This window comes from Lissotriton vulgaris, chromosome 2_2 (genome assembly GCF_964263255.1).
Source record: "Lissotriton vulgaris chromosome 2_2, aLisVul1.2, whole genome shotgun sequence".
NCBI lineage: Eukaryota > Metazoa > Chordata > Amphibia > Caudata > Salamandridae > Lissotriton > Lissotriton vulgaris.
The window spans coordinates 110,477,014-110,496,798 of record NC_141688.1 but is presented as its reverse complement, the minus strand read 5'-3'; the positions used below and the strand labels follow the sequence as shown (position 1 = coordinate 110,496,798).

The 19,785-nt window shown below is 46.2% G+C and overlaps 1 protein-coding gene across 9 annotated transcripts in view; it reads left to right on the top strand.

Moving 5' to 3' along the window:
- The window catches only part of HERC1 (HECT and RLD domain containing E3 ubiquitin protein ligase family member 1), a 2,101,515-nt gene that overhangs the window by 286,506 nt on the left and 1,795,224 nt on the right, over positions 1-19,785 (top strand). For all 9 annotated transcript variants that reach the window (XM_086959402.1, XM_086959399.1, XM_086959397.1 and 6 more), the window contains exon 21: positions 11,433-11,553. In XM_086959402.1, the coding sequence (XP_086815528.1) occupies positions 11,433-11,553 (121 nt within the window). The remainder of the gene's footprint in view (positions 1-11,432; positions 11,554-19,785) is intronic.

The following is a 19,785-nucleotide window of genomic DNA, read 5'->3' as shown; positions in this document are numbered from 1 at the left end:
GGACGGCTCCCTAAGGCCAATGCTCTACCTCAGGCCCTTCAATCTGTATATACATTCAGATCATTTTCACATGATCCTTCTCCAACAAGTGCTTCCTCTACTCCAACAAGGAGACTTCCTTGCAACACTAGATCTCAAGGACGCCTACTTCCACATTCCCATTCATCCTGCTCACCGGAAGTATCTAAGGTTCGTAGTGGACGGACAACACTATCAGTTCAAAGCCCTTCCGTTTGGGGTCACCACCGCTCCCAGAGTATTTACCAAATGCCTGGCAGTGGTAGCAGCACACTTAAGGAGATAGCATATCCATGTCTTACCAAACCTGGACGACTGGCTAATAAAAGCCAAGCCATTCATCCAGTGTGTTCAACACACTCAACAAACCATTCAAGCACTGCACAACTTGGGGTTCAGAATCAATTATACCAAGTCACACCTCCAACCCTCTCATGTACATCAATACCTGGGAGCCACAATAAATACTTCCACAGCTCTAACATATCCTAGTCCAGCCAGGATAGCCAGTATACAAGCTCTCATCAACAAATTTCAATCACAGCACTCTCTCCCAGCCAGAGTGTTCATGCAACTCATATGCATGATGCATATTCATTGTACTTTATGCAAAACTTCAAATGCGTCCCTTACAGGAATGTCTAGCACAACTGTGGAACCAAGCTCAGGGACAACTTACAGATCTGGTGTTGGTGGACAGCCGCACACATCGCTCTCTGCAGTGGTGGAACACAAAAAACGTATCCAAAGGGCGGCCGTTCCTCTAGCCCGTTCCACAGATAGTACTAACAACAGACGCATCACTCACAGTATGGGGAGCCCATCTCCTCAATCACACAACTCAAGGCAAATGGACCACTCAACAAAATGTGCTCCATATCAATCACTTGGAACTGCTAGCGATATTCCGAGCTCTGAAATCATTTCAAGTTCATATTCAAAACAAAGCTGTCCTAATCCACACGGACAACATGACAGCCATGTATTACATACAAAAACAAGTAGGAACACATTCTCTGCAACTGTCCCACCTCGCACAAAATATTTGGAGGTGGGCCATTCCACAAAACATATATCTGTTAGCAGAGCACCTTCCAGGAGTTCATAATCGGATTGCGGATCTGTTAAATCGACAGACACAACAGATTCACAGATTGGAACTACATCCACAAGTTCTTTTACCATTTTTCCAAATGTGGGGCCAATGAGACATAGATTTGTTTGCCACACATGAAAACGCAAAATGCCCAACATTCGCCGCCAGGTTTCCACACCCGTTGTCCAAGGGCAATGCAATATGGATGAATTGGTCAGGCAGATTTGCGTACGCTTTTCCGCCACTCCCACTGATTTCACTAGTGGTACGCAAGCTCCGACAACAGACTCTAAAATTGATCCTAGTGACTCCCACATGGGCATGTCAACCATGGTTCACCACTCTGTTGGAACTCTCACTAGTCCCACAAAAATCCTACAAGAAGCCGGGGGTGGAGCAGAAACTTGGATCAGACATGTGCAAATCCTATATAGCAATACATATTCAGGCCTCGTTAAAGATTCAGGGGCAGTTAAAGCCAACACGGAGGAACCAAAAGGAGTGACAAAGAAGGACTATTGGAAATCCACCAGGAAAAACCCCTGAAGGGGTCAACAGACCCAGCTGACTTAATCACTAAAACTGAACTAAGATCTATAATTTCAAGACTAAAGTCAGAGGGTGCAGCAGGACCAAACGGGCTACCGAACGCGATATTTAAGCATGACCCGGATCTGTGGGCAGAAATTCTAATGCCACTGTTCAATCGAATATACAATCTCGCAGAGATACCTGCCTCTTGGGAGGGAAGTATTATCCATCCAATTTTTAAGCATGGCGATCATCGCAATCCCGCAAATTTTAGACTGATATCCTTACTAGACGTAGAGGCTAAACTCTACGCCTCTTGCATTCTACGTGAATTACAAGCCTGGGTATCAGGAACAAAGATTATGCCAACATTTCAAACAGTCTTCAGGCAAGGAATGGGAACAACAACCAACCTAACCTGCCTGTCTATCCTAACGGACCAAGCGATAGCAAATGGCACTCGCTTGTACGCCTGTTTCATAGACATCAAGTCTGTATTTGATCGGGTAAACAGAGAGCGCTTGTGGAGCAAATTAGAGAGTTGGGGGATGCCTTACCATCTCCTAAGAGCCATCAAAGCCCTTCATCACCGCACTTGGGTAAGAGTGAAGTTGGGAAATGGAGGCAGTACCACTAGTAGCATCCAAACGCCCCAAGGCTTAAAGCAAGGCTGTGTATTAGCCCCTACCCTTTTTAACCTTTTTCTCTCTGACCTCACAAGCGCGATCGAATCAGCAGATAACCATCCTCCATTTTTGGCAAACAATTCAATACATTACTTACAATATGCTGACGATATTGTATTATTGAGCAAGACACCTATTGGCTTACAAAGAGCTATTAATAAATTAACTCTGTACCTCAAACGGGAAGGCTTAGCACTTAACAAAGAGAAAATCAAAGTGGTCCGCCTAGTTGACCAGCAAAACCTAAAGTACAAATGGATGGCCCAAGGGGCACCAGTGAAGGAACAAGAGCACTATAAGTACTTGGGAATTACTATAACAAAAGGAGCAAATTATAAGGACCACAAAATAGCACTCAAAGCAAAAGTACAATCCTTAATCTTCGCGTATCGCTCTCTAAAGGAAAAAATGGATTGCCCCAACTATAATCATTTATTAAAAACAATGGCAGCACAGATTATGCCCACCCTATCTTATGGCTTAGTCACGTGGTGCGGCAAGGAGGTGGACCTTTTAAATGAACTACAAATTAAAATTTATAAAGCGGTCTTCAATCTTCCTAAATCTGCTTCAGCCGCACAAGTCAGGCTTGAATTTGGAATGCAAAATCAGAAATTCCGGAGCATGAGCGGCTTCGTAAACATCTGCCACAAATTTAGATCTGCAGATCCATACTCCCTGGACTGGCTAAGCTGGGAGGAAATTAAACAAGCATTAGGAATGCATTAGGGCTCAGGTTTGTTTGAGTTTGAGATAATGGCATTGTAAATGGTAATGTGCACTGACAGCTGCTGATGATTGTGCCAATTGAAAGAGTGGCTGGTGTACTGTCAGCTGTTGGTGTGTGTGTGTGTGTTTAGTGAAAGTTGCACTGACATTGTTTGTTGTGTGCGTGGGTGTTTAGCGGCACTGATGCATGGTCTTGTTTGTTTTTGGTGAAAGCGTACATTGATGGTTGTTGGTGTTTGTGCATGGTAAAAGCATTAATTGGCAGCTGGGGGTGTGTTGTGTGTGTTGTTTTCTGTGTAGTGGTGAGTGTGTGGTGGTGAGTCTGTGGGGGTGAGCCTAGGGAGTGAGTGTGGTGGTGAGTGTGTTGTGGTGAGTGGTGACGAGTGTGTGGTGTTGAGAGAGTGAGGCGTGTGGTTTGTGTGTGTGTTATGTGTGTGTGGTGTGTGTGTGTGGTGTGTGTGTGTGTGGTATGTGTGTGTGGTGTATGTGTGTGTGGTGTTTTCTGCCCACTCACACCCTACACATTCACACACTGCTCACCCGCACACTCCCAATGTCACCCTGCATAGTCACACACTGTTTATCCTGAACACTCATTCTGCACACTCACACAATGTGCACCCTGCACCCTTACACACTGTCTCTGCAGTCACTCTGCACTCACTGTCACTCTACACTCACTCTGCACTCACTGTCACTCTACACTCACTCTGCACTCACTGTCACTCTACACTCTGCACTCACTGTCACTCTACACTCACTCTGCACTCACTGTCACTCTACACTCTGCACTCACTGTCACTCTCGCAATCACTCTGCACTCACTGTCACTCTGCACTCACTGTCACTCTGCACTCACTGTCACTCTGCACTCACTGTCACTCTGCACTCGCTGTCACTCTGCACTCGCTGTCACTCTGCACTCGCTGTCACTCTGCACTCGCTGTCACTCTGCTCTCGCTGTCACTCTGCTCTCGCTGTCACTCTGCTCTCACTGTCACTCTGCACTCACTGTCACTCTGCACTCACTCTGCACTCACTCTGCACTCACTGTCACTTGCTGTCACTCTGAACTCACTGTCACTCTGCTGTCGCTCTGCACTCACTGTCACTCTGCACTCACTGTCACTGTCACTCTGCACTCACTGTCACTGTCACTCTGCACCCACTGTCACTGTCACTCTGCACTCACTGTCACTCTGCACCCACTGTCACTGTCACTCTGCACTCACTGTCACTCTGCACTCACTGTCACGGTCACTCTGCACTCACTGTCACTGTCACTCTGCACTCACTGTCACTCTGCACTCACTGTCACTCTGCACTCACTGTCACTCTGCACTCAGGCACTCACTGTCACTCTGCACTCAGGCACTCACTGTCACTCTGCACTCACTGTCACTTGCTGTCACTCTGCACTCACTGTCACTCTGCACTCATTGTCACTCTGCACTCACTGTCACTCTGCACTCACTGTCACTCTGCACTCACTGTCACTCTGCTGTCACTCTGCACTCACTATCACTCGCTGTCACTCTGCACTCACTGTCACTCTGCACTCACTGTCACTCTGCACTCACTGTCACTCTGCACTCAGTCTACACTCACTGTCACCCTGCACTCATTGTCACTCTGCACTCACTGTCACTCTGCACTCACTCTGCACTCACTGTCACTCTGCACTCACTGTCACTTCCTGTCACTGCACTCACTCACTCTGCACTCACTGTCACTCTGCACTCACTCTGCACTCACTGTCACTCTGCACTCACTGTCACTCTGCTGTCACTCTGCACTCACTGTCACTCTGCTGTCACTCTGCACTCACTGTCACTCTGCACTCACTGTCACTCTGCACTCACTGTCACTCTGCACTCACTGTCACTCTGCACTCACTGTCACTCTGCACTCACTGTCACTCTGCACTCACTGTCACTGTCACTCTGCACTCACTGTCACTCTGCACTCACTGTCACTCTGCACTCACTGCCCATATTTTCCTTAGTTTCCCAAATTTGCTGATATTACATTATCCTTTTGAATTATGTATTTCAAATTGAAGCTTCGAAGTAGTATTGAATACAACAGTACACAACAGTATTATGTAATACTGCTTTCAGCGCACATTTTCCTGCTTCATGTAATGTGAAATATATTGAATCAATAAAGTTATGGGAGTAAGTGTAACATATGCTAGCCACTCCTCTTCGGTCTGCATTCCTTAACAATGTCATGTATGGGATAAAGCACTCCTGCTGTACATTATTACAATTTTGCAAGTTAATGTGCAGCAGAGAGGTTCTGTTTTACCTTATCATACAGTCACATGAAGACCATACCACCAAACCGCTTAAATCCTTGATGTTTAATGCCTATTTCAGGTTCTAAGAATAAAAGCATAATCTGTCCTGAAAAACTAAAAATATACCAAAAGGCATTTAGTAATTTTTGCAAAAAGATATTAGGTCTGTTTAATGTAAATCACATTAAAAATGCTCTGTGTAAAAATCAGGTAGCGGTAGTCTGTCTTGTAATAACTGGTTCAGTTGGGCATCTGTCAGTTCTTTATTACAGGAGACTAGATGCATCACACGTCATCTGTAATAATGACATTAGAGATGTGCTTTTACACAGGGATTGCAGGCTGCCATGTAGTATAAGACCATAATACACAGTTCTCTATTTCTCACACACACACATGCTCCCTCAGTTTTACCCACATTCTCACACACACACACACACACACACTTGCTCACTCACATGCGATTGTGGACCACTACTTGTACTTCTTCATATGCCATCTTAATGCACAACTTCCTGCAAGTTGTTGGCATCCTGCATCACCAAACTTGATTTGCATATTTAATCTACTTGGCCCTTCACCTAGCACCTAAAAGCACAACTCTCTAAAATGCCTTACATCACATACCACCTAACTTGACTTGTTCAAATGTCCTACTTGGCCTTCATGGAGCACCTTGACGCACAATTTAAAATGTGCTCGTGTGTGTGTTGTAAAAGGGTGACAATTGTCCCAACCATTTGAAAATGACCAAATGAAACCTTTAAAACTGTTCAGGAGTTACCCATAGTTTGCATGTGCACAAAAAGAACACAGTCGGCAAGTATCCTAAAACGGTTACTTGTGAAATACTTCAATTCACAGTGTGAGATCTGCTAGTTGAATTACTCTATGGTTAATTGAAATGGGCATTGGAGAATAAAGGGGACACCGAGGCCTTTTCATTCACTCCCTGAACCGCAATTTCCAAAGAGTTCACATTTTGATAAACAAAGGCTGAATTGCACTAGTCGTATGTTTGAAGCAATAAAGTCCGTTTCGACACACAAATGAAGAGTTGCAGAAAAGAATACACGTCCAGACTAATGAACGTACATTTGTAGAAACACGAGTGTATCAATAGTATATCTGCTCCGTATTCTATTGAGACGTGCGCGTGAACAGGCCTTAGGCTCGAATATGTTTAAGTAGCACCCCTTCATTCCACTGAACACATTAAACAAATGTGTATATATACATTCACATTTACAAATACATAGTGCGCTCCATAGGCCTATGGACTCCATCACTCGTTTACATAATACAAACGATTGGAGCTGCGGGTACGATAGGTGCAGACTCAATACTGAGAAAGTTTGTCTTTTTGAAACGAAGTGGTTTGTTGCACCCTCCGTCATCATTAGTACTGCACATCACGTGACACCATGCGTTAAGGTAGGGTTCATTAATGTTTCACTGTTTGGCAGCCCGGTCAGAGTGCTGCTTTAAATAAGAACGCACTGTGGGGTTTTCTTACTATGTCCTGGGTACCTGGTGCTTCAGAGCAGGGATGTGGCAGTGGGTGGTGTGTGAAACGCTAGAGATGAGGACGTTAGAGCTGTAATCTACCTTGTAATTAATACCCATGGCTGGCCAAAAGTCGTGCTAGCCAAGTGCAGATGCTAAAAAAGTGCAGGAGATGGCATAATGCCCACCTCCAAACACCGAGGGGTGATTTCCACATTTATATTATAATGGTTTTAGGAAATTGTTAGTTTACATCCAGTAAATATTTTTCCGGTACCAATATCCCATAAATTGAGATCTTATAATAAATCTGATAAACAGTGTGAGGGCTAAAGAATTTCACAGAGTTCACCTTCTGCACACATGGCTCTTTATATTGTGTTAATTGTCCCTGAATCGCCTACTCGTCGTGCTAAGGGTGTGTGTATGAGCGATGCCAGTCAACAAAACCTATGACGACAATGCAAGAGTCCGGCATTAAAACGAAACTTGTGTTTTTTTTCTCTCAAAGAACAACTCTTTCCTTGACCAGGTATGTATTCGGCAGGGTTGGGTAACGGGAGCAATAACAAATACACATTACACGATGCAGACGAAGGCGCGCCGGAGAAACGCAATGCTGAATGGTGAACGCGCTCCGACCATCTGGATTGCATTACAAGGGCACCCTGGAAGGCGCGCCTAACAAAAACACATTACACGCTGCAGACGAACGCGCCCGATACATGCAATGCTAAATGGTGAACGCGCTCTGACCATCTGGATTGCATTAGAAGGGCACCCTGACAGCTCCTAATTTAAATTAATGGACTGCAGTGCGCGAAACCGCACAGAAAATGCAGGAACTAGGAAACGAGAATTACACATGGCCTATCGCGTTAAGGCTACTAGAAAGACGGCACCGCGAACACCAATTACGATGCAGCTGCCAAAAAAAAAATACCAACAATCTTGCGCACTGAAGAATTTTTGCTACACGATTCAGAGCCCCAGAACAATACGGCTCGAAGCTCCGCCCCACTGCTACGCAGTAGTGACGTAGGCCGAGCCCTAAAAACGGGGGGGAAACTGAATCCACGAACAATTGGTGAAAGTATCTAACATTCTGCGTGGAAAAGTTAGAGCTAGAAGTCGTTTGGAAATCAGGGACAGATAAAGTAAGTCTAAAAAAATCAGCCAACGGGGCAGCAAATGGAAATCTTTTTTTGAGGACAAAGAGTTACTGGCAAAACGGCGGCATGCCTGGACCATCCTGAACTGCTTCACAACCCCAAAAATACACGCATATCGAACATCCCACTTCAGTGGTCATCTAAAAAAGTCTTTTACAGCCTATCGGATGGGGATGCTTGTCACAAAGGATTTACTACCGTCCTGGAAATCACCACACCAGACGAATCAATGTCGCCTTTGCGGGTTCAAAACCGAAACACTTGTCCACCTTTTCTGCTGATGTCCGGCCCTGATAAGTCAGAGACGACTCTTATTGAAACCCATCTTCAATGCTCTAAACATTCGATCCTACAGACACGCAGTCACAAGCTGGCTCGGTGTTTCCAACATAATTCTAGCATGCCGTGGAGTCGAATTCTTGGCAGAAGCAAGAAAACTTTTAGACCTAATAGAATAGGAGGACCATCCAGTTGGTGGGCAAACAGGGCCAGCTTAACCCCGTCCCTAAACAAAACAAAGGCCGAGAGACAATAATTTTAGTAAATTAATTAATAAACTTTGTATCGTTATTTTATTACGCGAATTTTGTAACAATTTTAACTAATTATGCAAATAAAACTTTGACTTGACTTGACACTAGTCCCACGCCAAAAACTACGCCTCTCCCCATCACTACTAACGCAGAACCATGGAGAGATAAGGCACCCTATCCAACTCAAGCTGAATCTAGCTCTTGCTCCTGAAGTCTTGGAGTTTGGTTACCTTAACATTCCGTCTGACTGTATGAACATCATTAAAGAAGCCAGGCTGCCTACCACCAGAGCATGCTATGCATCAAAATGGGAGAGATTTGTCATTTACTGCACTAACAATCTTATTGATTCACTAAATGCGTCCATCCAGAACATCATTTCCTATTTACTACATTTGCAAAGATGTAATTTAGCATACTCATCCATACGTCTACATCTAGCAGCACTTTCCACTTACTTACAAAACAGACAACACGTGTCACTTTTTAGAGTCCCAGCAATGAAAGCCTTTATGGAGGGCCTTAAAAGAATCATTCTCCCTAGATTACCACCCTTTCCGGTGTGAAATCTCAACATTGTACTTACTAGGCTCATGGGACCCCCCATTTGAACCTGTGCATAAATGTGAACTTCAGTTCCTCAAATGGAAAGTTCTTTTCCTTATCGCAATCACCTCTCTTAAAAGAGTAAGTAAGATCCAGGTTTTAACCGTACAAGAACCCTTCTTACAAATACATCGTAACAAGGTAGTTCGCAGAACAAATCCTAAAATACTTCCTAAAGTCATCTCTCCTTTTCATCTTAACCAATCGGTAGAGTTACCAGTGTTTTTTGAAAACCCAGACTCTGTAGCAGAGAGAGCTCTTCACACTCTAGCCGTTCAAAAAGCTGTACTCTATTATATTGACAGGACTAAATCCTTTAGAAAAACATAACAATTGTTTGTAGCTTTCTCTCCACCGCATAAAGGTAATCTCATCTCTAAAGCTGGGATTGCAAGGTGGTTTGTTAAATGTATACAAATATGCTACCAAAAAGCTAACTGCACATTAACAATTCCCCCAGGGCGCATTCAACACGCAAACTAGGGGCTTCTGTGGCATTCTTAGGGAACATTCCCCTAGAAGACATCTGTAAGGCAGCAACATGGTCTACAACACACACCTTCACTAAACAACAGTGTGTTGACATGCAAGCCAAACAACAAGCTTCTGTGGGCCAAGCAGTTATTAAAACACTTTTTCAAACTACTGCAACAGATACAGGTGACCACAGCTAGGGGAGATACTGCTGTACAGGCTATGCAAAGTGTGTGATATGCCTCGAACGGAAAATGTTACTTATCAGTATGCATCTGTTCTTGGCATGTAGAGCTGCAGATCCATACACTCCCACCCACCTCCCTGGGACCTGTATCTGTTCCAGTACTATCTTACTTAGATATACACACATGGACATCTTTTTATTTTCTACTAACTCCATCATTTCCCATCATGGCGAAAAACAATCTAAGGATGGAGTTGATGCCCATGCACACTATCGTCCAAGAGAGGAGTCACCTATCTCGTGAATACAAAGACTTCTTCCAAGACAGCAACAAGGTGTAACCATCCGAGCCCGACACCAGATGGCAATCTAATGCAAAGTGTGTGGATCTGCAGCTCTACATGCCAAGAACAGATGCATACTGGAAGTAGCATTTTCCTATTAAATCTAGCTGTCTCCTTTTGCAAAATGCTGAAAGCGTCTTTAACATTTTGTTTCTCTTCAGAGCTATACATTAAGCATGTATGACTACTCTGTGGTCCCGCTCTCTCTCAGGAGTACCTTGACTGACTATCACGTTCATTGTTTTTTTGGTGACACAGTATTAGAACCTGCTTTTACTGCAGTATTGGAACTTTCATAGGTTCACATGCTTGAACCCTCCTGAGAGAACCTCCCACCTTCAGAATTTCTACCGCACATTGTGCTAGGGATTCACCAATGAGCTCTGCTCAGTTTTTTCTTTAATAACTCTCTTGCAAAGTTTTTTCCTAAACCTTTTCTTCAGATTTATACTTATTGATCTTAGTTTATCTACTTTCTTGATGTCGGACAAGGAGAAGAAGGGTCTTTATAAAGCTTGTGCCACTTGCTCTAAGAAAAGACTCCACGTGGATGACCCTCATAAGGACTGTATCTACTGCCTGTATCCTGACCACAATGCCAAGGATTGTTAGGAATGCTGTACCTTCACCACAAAAACTCTGAGGGATTGTGAGGGGTGACTTCTCATTTGGCTCCAAAAGCTGAAAGCCAGAAAAAAGCCTATTTCTAGTGAGGAGAGTAATTAGGCCTAGTTATCTCAGGCAAGAGCACACCTCCCTTGCAAAGAAAAGACCAGAAGCGGAGGATGCTCCTTCTCATACCTCACAACCAAGACCTTGAACGACCTCCCGAAACACCTCAGAACCTCCCCACCTTGTCCCCCTTGGACTTTCAAAGGTAACTCAAGTCATGGTTCTTCCAGACGAAGCATGTATGATCTCCTCCTCTGGCCTGCCCTACTCTGCGTCTGGAGACCCTCCCGGATGATTTGCTGCTCTCTACAAATTCACATAATATAATAGAACATAACATATCACAAGGTGATGGGTTTGGGGTGGTTACAACTGGGACTTTTGTTCTGTTACTTGTATAGGGAAAGATATTGGTTAAGTGAAGCTGAGACATCGCTGTAAATTTTCAGTGAAAACTTTAATTAAAATTAAAATGTTTAAAAAAAAGGTTTTTCCACATTTTGCATGCTTGTATTTTTATTATTTCTAATGCAGTGTGTAAGTTTGTATAGTTATGCTAATCATCTATTTCTTTAGGTATCAACCTGGTAAAACCTTGGCCGATGTGTACCGCAGTGTATATAAAGTTAGAAATCGACTCCTTGCATGCAAGAACCTAGAACTAATTCAGACAAGGTCTTCTTCGAGAGACAGATGGGTATGTTAAAAATAAATCTTATTAGCACATTGTTTGTTTGAATTCTCACATTTAAGGTGTCTTTGCTCATGGGCATGATCTTGAAGCATAAAGTGTTACCAGATTGTAAAGTCTAACTTTTTCCACACCTAGCAGCTGAAATGATGCTGCATTTGTTAGTCAAATGACAATGTACATACTATTACTAGCATGTTTCAGTCAGAAGACAACCCATCTTTGCTTCTCCCATAGTTAACAAATATTGTTATAGAATATCCTCATCTAGAAATGTCCCTCTGCATCAGATCAGGGAAATTATACAGCAGTTTGCCCATTGTGAAGTGGGTGGTGCTGAAGAGGTACTAATTTTTGGGCTCACTGCTGCTTCTGCTTCCTGCCCTATGATAGATCTGATCTTAGAAATGGAAAAGGGTTGCTCACATTGTTTTTGTAGAACACCACTGCTATATATGTGATGTCCCAGAGTTTTGAAGCAGTTAAGTTCTGGGTTAGGTACCTTGATTTATCTGAGCCTTGAAGCATTTTGTGTCAAGATCAGTTACTCACTCACATAGATATCAACGCAGGAGCTCCTCATTGACCAGCAGATTGGAAGTGAGGTAGGTCAATCGCTTGCATGTGACTTCTCTACACCTCCACCAGCATAATTTTCGTCATCACAATATCAATTTAATCTTCGGTTGTGCTGTGTTTATCATTTATAATTATACATTTCATTTTATGCAATTACTGTTTGATCCCTGTTTCCCATGTAATTACCTGGGCTTCCTAAGGTATTTTAAACAATGTTCTAAAACTACAGAGTGCAGCTTAAGCTCTCTTGTTGAATGGCCATAATTGACATATCCATCCCAGTGATAGTTTGAAAGGTGGTAGGGGTTTTAAACTTGCAAGAGCTTACATCTAAATTGCTTACAATGTTCCTCGGAGGAAGTAAGGAGTGGAGGGGGGAAGGGTAGGCCTGACATCATTTCCACTGTTCTCTTTTAATGAGGTACTTCTTGACACATTTTTGACCCTAGATGAATATTTTTTTCCAACTGTCCAGAGGCAGTCAACTCAAACGTTCAGCCTGGCACCAGTGGATTTTATATCTTTCAGTGCATGCAAAACCCAGAGAAGTTAGTCTTTTGAGTTTTATCAAGAAGTCACGCTTCAGTGAGTTCTTTTTTCCAACCATTTACAGTTGGTCAAACTGTTTAGACCAAAAGCGCATAAAAGATCTTCCCGCAGGCATTATGTTCAACATGCTTTCGAATTAATCTTTCCTGCTCAACAGGTTTTACTGACACATGTTTTGGGAAACACTCAGTTGACCACAAGGCCCTAATATGAGCGATGTATAATAGGATGGATTCACCCAAGCTTCACAGTAACATATATGCAATGTATGCCATTATCTGGACAAGAGTGTTCAATCTGCACCAAGTTTGAATGTAGTCCTAGGATGTTTTTAGAACCTAATTGTTCAGAAGAATTAATATATCTTTTTACTGAAAGAAATCGTTTCATGAGAAGACTAGCAACGTCTTGCAGTGTTTCAAGGGGAAAAGGATTGTGGCTGCTCCCTTGAGACAGTTCAATCAATCTGCCAACCAGTATCACAATTTTAGGGTTCAACTGAGCCTTCTATTTCATTCAACTGCCTCAGCAGGTCTTATGCTGGACAGACCATGAGGGCAGATTTACAGTATTAATCAATCAATCAATCAATCAATCTAGGCATTTGTATAGCACGCTACTCACCCGGGAGGGTCTCAAGGCGCTGGGGGAGGGGTAGGTTACTGCTCGAACAGCCAGGTCCTGAGCTGCTTCCTGAAGGAGAGATGGTCTTGGGTTCGCCGAAGGTGGGTGGGGAGGGAGTTCCAAGTCTTGGCTGCCAGGTAGGAGAAGGATCTTCCTCCGGCGGTGGCTCTGCAGATGCGTGGTACGGTGGCGAATGCGTGGCTGGTCGATCGTAGCTGGCGGGTGGGCGTGTAGAAGGTCATGCGGTCGTTGAGGTACTTGGGGCCCAGGTTTTGGAGAGCCTTGTGTGCATGGGTGAGGAGTCTGAACGTGATTCTCTTGCTGACGGGGAGCCAGTGCAGGTCTCTCAGGTGCCCGGTGATGTGGCTGTGTCGGGGGATGTCGAGCATGAGTCGTGCGGAGGCGTTCTGGATGCGTTGGAGTCTTTTTTGAAGTTTGGCTGTGGTTCCGGCGTAGAGGGTGTTCCCGTAGTCTAGTTGGCTGATGATGAGTGCCTGGGTGACGGTCTTCCTGGTTTCCGTGGGGATCCATCTGAAGATCTTGTGGAGCATGCGCAGGGTGTTGAAGCACGAGGATGAGACGGCGTTGACTTGTCTGGTCATTGACAGGGAGGAGTCCAGGATGAAGCCCAGGTTTCGTGCGTGGTCCAGTGGTTTGGAGCGGTGCCCAGGGCCGGGGGCCACCAGGAGTCGTCCCAGGCGGAGGGTGATGATCCCAGGATGAGGACTTCCGTCTTGTCTGAGTTCAGTTTAAGGCGGCTGTTTCTCATTCAGTCGGCGACGTCTTTCATCCCTTCGTGTAAGTTGGCTCTGGAGGTGGTGGGGTCGTTGGTGAGGGAGAGGATGAGCTGGGTGTCGTCGGCATAGGAGATGATGTTGAGGTTGTGCTGGCGTGCGATGGCAGCGAGGGGGCTCATGTAGACGTTGAAGAGGGTTGGGCTGAGTGAAGATCCTTGTGGTACGCCGCAGATGACTTCGGTGGCCTCGGATCTGAACGGAGGGAGGCGGACTCTCTGGGCTCTTCCGGTGAGGAACGAGATGATCCACTCCAGCGCTTTCTCTCGGATTCCGACGTTGCTGAGGCGCTTCACTAGGGTGCGGTGGCAGACGGTGTCGAATGCTGCAGAGAGGTCCAGGAGGATGAGGGCCGCTGTTTCCCCTTTGTCGATCAGGGTTCTGATGTCGTCGGTGGCGGCGATGAGGGCGGTCTCGGTGCTGTGGTTGGCCCGAAACCCGGACTGCGAGGGGTCAAAGGATCCGTTCGTCTCGAGGAAGGCGGCAAGCTGTTTGTTGACGGTCTTCCCGATGACTTTGGCCGGAAAAGGAAGGAGTGAGATGGGACGGTAGTTCTTGAGGTCGGTGGGGTCCACCGTTGGTTTCTTCAGGAGGGCGGTCAGCTCGGCGTGCTTCCAGCTCTCCGGGAAGGTGGCGGTGTGGAAGGAGGAGTTGATGGTGTCTCTGAGTTGGGGTGCGATGGTGGTGTCGGCTTTGTTGAAGACGTGGTGTGTGCACGGGTTGGTTGGTGATCCGGAGTGGATGGAGTTCATCATGCGGGTTTTGTCTTCGGTGCTGATCGGGGTCCAGTTGCAGAGGGTGGTGGTGGCGGGCGCTGGTTCGGTGGTAGGGTGCGTGGTCTGTGCGTCGAAGCTGTTGTGTATGTCGGCTATCTTGCGGTGGAAGAACGAGGCGAGTGAGTTGCAGAGGTCTTGCGAGGGAGTGATGTCGTTTCCGGCGGTGGGGTTGGAGAACTCTTTGACGATGCTGAAGAGTTCCTTGCTGTCGTGGGTGTTGTTGTCCAGTCGTTCTTTGAGTGCTGTCTTCTTGGTGGCGCGGATCAGCTGATGGTGTTTGCGGATGGCGTGCTTGAGGGCAGTCCTGTTGTCTGTGGTGTGGTCGAGCCGCCAGGCTTTCTCGAGGGTGCGGCAGTTCTTCTTGGATTCCTTGAGTTGGTCGGTGAACCAGGGGGTTTTCTTGCTGCCGGGTCTGCTGGGAGGGTTCTTTAGTGGTGCGAGGTCATCGGCGCAGGCGGTCAGCCACTTGGTGAGGTTGCTGGCTGCTTCGTTGGGGTCCGTTGTGCTGGTCGGAGTGTTCTGGCTGAGGGAGGCGGTGAGCTGCTCGGAGGTGATCTTGCTCCAGCTTCGGCGGGGGACCTGTTGTGGGTGGTGGTGGGTCGTAGTTCTTCTGAAGCTGAAGTGGACGCAGCTGTGGTCGGTCCAGTGGAGTCCGGTGGCGTGGCTGAAGGATATGTGCTTTCTGGATGAGAAGACAGGGTCAAGCGTGTGGCCGGCGTAGTGGGTGGGGGTGTTCACCAGTTGCTTGAGTGCGAGGTTGTCCAGCAGGGCGGTGGTGTTTCTGTCGTTGTTGTTCTCCAGGTGAAAGTTGAGGTCCCCTAGGAGGATGTAGTCGGCGGAGGGAAGGGCGTGCGGGACTGATGAAGTCCGCGATGTCTTCGCTGAATTGTGTGCGTGGTCCCGGTGGTCTGTAGATGAGGGTGCCTCTGAGGGTGGTCTTGGGGTCAGTGTGTATCTGGAAGTGCAGGTGTTCGGCGGCGGTGAAGGTTTCGTCGGAGTTAGTCGAGATGCAGATGGTGTTCTTGTGTACGATGGCGACGCCTCCTCCCGTGTAGTTGACGCGGACTCCGGGTGATCTTGTAGCCGTCCAGGATGGCTATGGCGATGTCGGGCGCTGAGGAGGCGTTCATCCAGGTTTCGGTGAGGAAGGCGACGTCCAGTGCTGTCGCGTCGAGCAGGTCCCAGAGTTCCACGGCGTGCCTGTGGACGGAGCGGGTGTTGAGCAGGATGCATTTCAGGTGGTTGCTGTTGGTGTTGGACTCGGTGGGGGTGGTACAGGTCCGGTAGCAGGTGAATCGGCAGGCTCTGCAGGTGAAGGGTCCGTGGGTGCGTCTCGGGGTGGCTCGGTAGCAGGCATGGACTCTTTTAATATGAAAGGATTTTTAAGTTCATTGTGGTGCTGGTACCCCATAGGTGCTGCCCACTTTTCTTAATTTAGTCAGCGTGCTTCCTTATAGTCTCTCAAACATCCGGACCTGACAATCCGCTGTGCCTCACATAAACATCGCCACGAAAGTTGATCTTTTAGCAAAATGTTCTGTAGAGAGTGGGTGTCATAAAAGAAAAGTTCAAAGGCTCCTAGTACTCTCTGGTGCTTATTGAGGGCTTTTCCCAATCTTCATTTTATGTCTTGGGAACACATATCTGAGAGAAATGGTCAAAATAGTCACAAGGACTCTGATCCTACAAATCGGGCAGGACTGGTTAGTCTTGTCAGATCCTGGTGGGATTCCGAGTGCCTATACTGCTTTACCACCAGAAATGATGTAGGTCTCCAGTCAGAAGGAAGAATTTCAGTTTGCAACTTGGCATTCAACTTGACCTCTGCTCCGAGTTTTCGCCATAGTTATGACTATGCTGGCAGCTCACCTGGGCAGACAGTGCATGCATAAGCCGACTCTGTATATACTATACCAAAGTGAGGTATAGTGTGCACAGAGTCCAGTGGAACCCCAAAGGCAGGCAGAGGTAAAGTTAGATACCACCTTACTCTCTATTTGTGGTAGTGCGGTTGGGCAGTAAGGCAGTGTCAGAGGACAGTGTTAAGCATTTGTTGTACACACTCAGTCAGCAAATTAATTCACACACTCAAAGACTGATCTTTAGACCAATTGTTTTTGTATAAAAATATTATTTTAGTTATTTTATTTTCTAGAACCAAGCAAGCCTGGCACAGGTATTTGATACGTACTTTGCAGTAAATATACAGTTTGGATTTGTAAAGGTATATGCACTTTGTTTTGACTTACAGTATGGTTTCAGAGACAGGCAATACTTAGTAAAGACAGTCCATAGACCTGAATGAGCTTTTCAGTAAAATTACAGGTAAGTTACTTTTGAGATTACTTTTCTTACTCAGAGTAGTATACCAGGATACTATTCTGGGACATTTCCTGTAAACAGTTAAGTAAAATCTTCTTTGTTTGTTAGTTTGTTTGTTAAGTTACACGGGTGTAACTTAAATGTAGCGCAATGGCTTGAGTGCGCGGGTCATGCAGCGATAATGGCGTTTCTCTCGCTCGTGGTGCTGCTCTGCCGCCGGTCGCATCAAAACTGATGCGCCCGCGTAATACAAACCACACCAGCCCACACCCTAGAAGCACATGAACTAACAACTCCGGATGAGCCAAGTGCCTCCAAAGCAGTCGCCTAGTAAGAAAGGCGTTGGAACATTAAAGTGAAGAGATTACCAACCGGGTACGCAGTCCTCAAAAGCTTGCAGTCATTCAATTGTACACAGTGGCCCCTGAAGCGCTCCTTCTCAAGTCAATTTAATGCAATGATTACGCCCTGAAGAGATCCGGGGCACCCAGTCCTGGAATCGAAACGCGTCGGCATTCTCAAGGAGGATTTGTTTTGTTAATCAAAGCATTTCACCAGCAATTGCTGGTTTAAATAGGTGTCATTTGTATGTCTAATCTTTTGATACACAAGTATATCACGTATGTTTTGTTTAACTGTCTTGTGCTCTATGTAGGATGTTAGCATTTATGACTTTCTAAGTTCGTTTTGCACTGTCATTTTGTTGTAAATTAATATGTACAATAATGTAAATATATGGATGTATAGTGCCCCTTTTTGACATAAAAAAGATTTTTCAAAAATGTAAAGTATATACAAATAGTTGGTACTAATAAATACCTAGTCAAACTTGACAAACGCTTTTTTGACCTTTTGAATTTTGTGTAAAAATTGTGGTGGGTAGGCATTTTTCTTGTTGTTTGCATTCAAATAGGGTCCAGCTTACCCACTTGTCCTTATGGACCTAACTCCTTAGGTTTTCACAGACTACATGACACAGGCATACAAGGAACAGCTCTGGACTGGATCTGATCATGCCTCACAGGAAGAAGCCAAAGGATCCGACTCCCACCCTTCCTCTCCGGCCCCACGAAAATCACCTGCGGAGTCCCACAGGGTTCATCCCTGAGCCCCACCCTCTTCAACATCTATATGGCCCCCCCTCGCAGCCATCGTCCGACAACATGGCCCGAACATCATATCCTACGCCGACACCCAGCTCATCCTCTCCCTCACCAAAGACCCCACCACTGCCAAACTCAACTTCCAGAAAGGAATGCAAGACGTTGCAGTCTGAATGACCAACAGCTGTCTGAAGCTCGACGCCGAGAAGACAGAAGCCCTCATCCTCGGTACCACCCCTTCTGCATGGGACAGCACCTACCCCCTCAGACCATGCCAAGAACATTGGCATCGTACTCATCAATCAACATGAACCGACAGGTCAATGCCGTCACCTCCAGCTGCTTCAATACCTTCCGCATCCTCTGCAAGACCTTCAAGTGGATCCCCACTGAGTCAAGGAAGACAGTCACCCACGCACTCATCATCAGCAGACTGGACTATGGAAACACACTCTGCGCCGGCATCAACAAGTCCCTACTCTGCTAACTCCAGACAATACAGAACTCCACTGCCAGTTTCGTCCTCGGCATCCCCCGACACAAACACATCAGTCAACACCTACGAAGTTTCCACTGGCTCACCGCAGAGAAAAGAGTTGCTTTCAAAATCCTCACTCACGCCTACAAATGCCTACACAACAACAGACCCAAATACCTCAACAACAGAATCAGCTTCCACATACCCAAAAGAATCCTTCGATCTTCCAACCTCGCACTGGCCGAAAGCCCATGCATCCACAGAGCCAGAGCAGGAGGTATATCATTCTATCACATAGCAGCAAGACCTGGAACGAGCTACTGGAAGACATCAGACGCGCCCCCTCCCAGAACACCTTCAGGAAGACCCTCAAGACCCCTCAGCGCCTTGAGACCCTCTCGGGTGAGTAGCGCGCTTACAGTTCCCTGAATGATTGACTTTATTCAGTAGGAGGAGATGCAGGAATTGGTAATACACCGTCTACAGAAGTACAGGAAGAGGCGGAGAAGGCCATCTCCAAGGCATCTCAATACCATGGACTCAGCCTCTAGAAGCATCAACACCAGTGTCCTCCTTAAAGGCCACATTTGGTTTTGCAACTCCTGGTTCAAACATGGGGTCCAGCAGCATCTAATCCACCGCTTGTTTTACAGGTAGTAGCTCTTTGGCCCCTAGCTTAAGGAGATGCTTGAGAAAATAAAGGAGGAAACTTAGATTTCATGATCTGTGGGTGCCCTGCAAACTCCAGCTGCTAGATGCTCCTTTCTCAAACAGCAGCCCAGTGAAAGAGTTTCTGACCAGTCACTGTCTTACCAGAGACAGCAGCAAACCTTCCACTAGCAACCCTGCATTGGTTACACCAGGTCTACATACAAGGGTAACAACAGAAGCAAGGGCAGAGGTGGTAACGGAGCTTCCGCCTCTAAGCAGTGACTCCCCTCCCCACTGATCACACTTCTCCTGTCATAGTGAGGCTGTTGGTGGGGCAGGGGAGAGGGGAAGAATTCAAGATT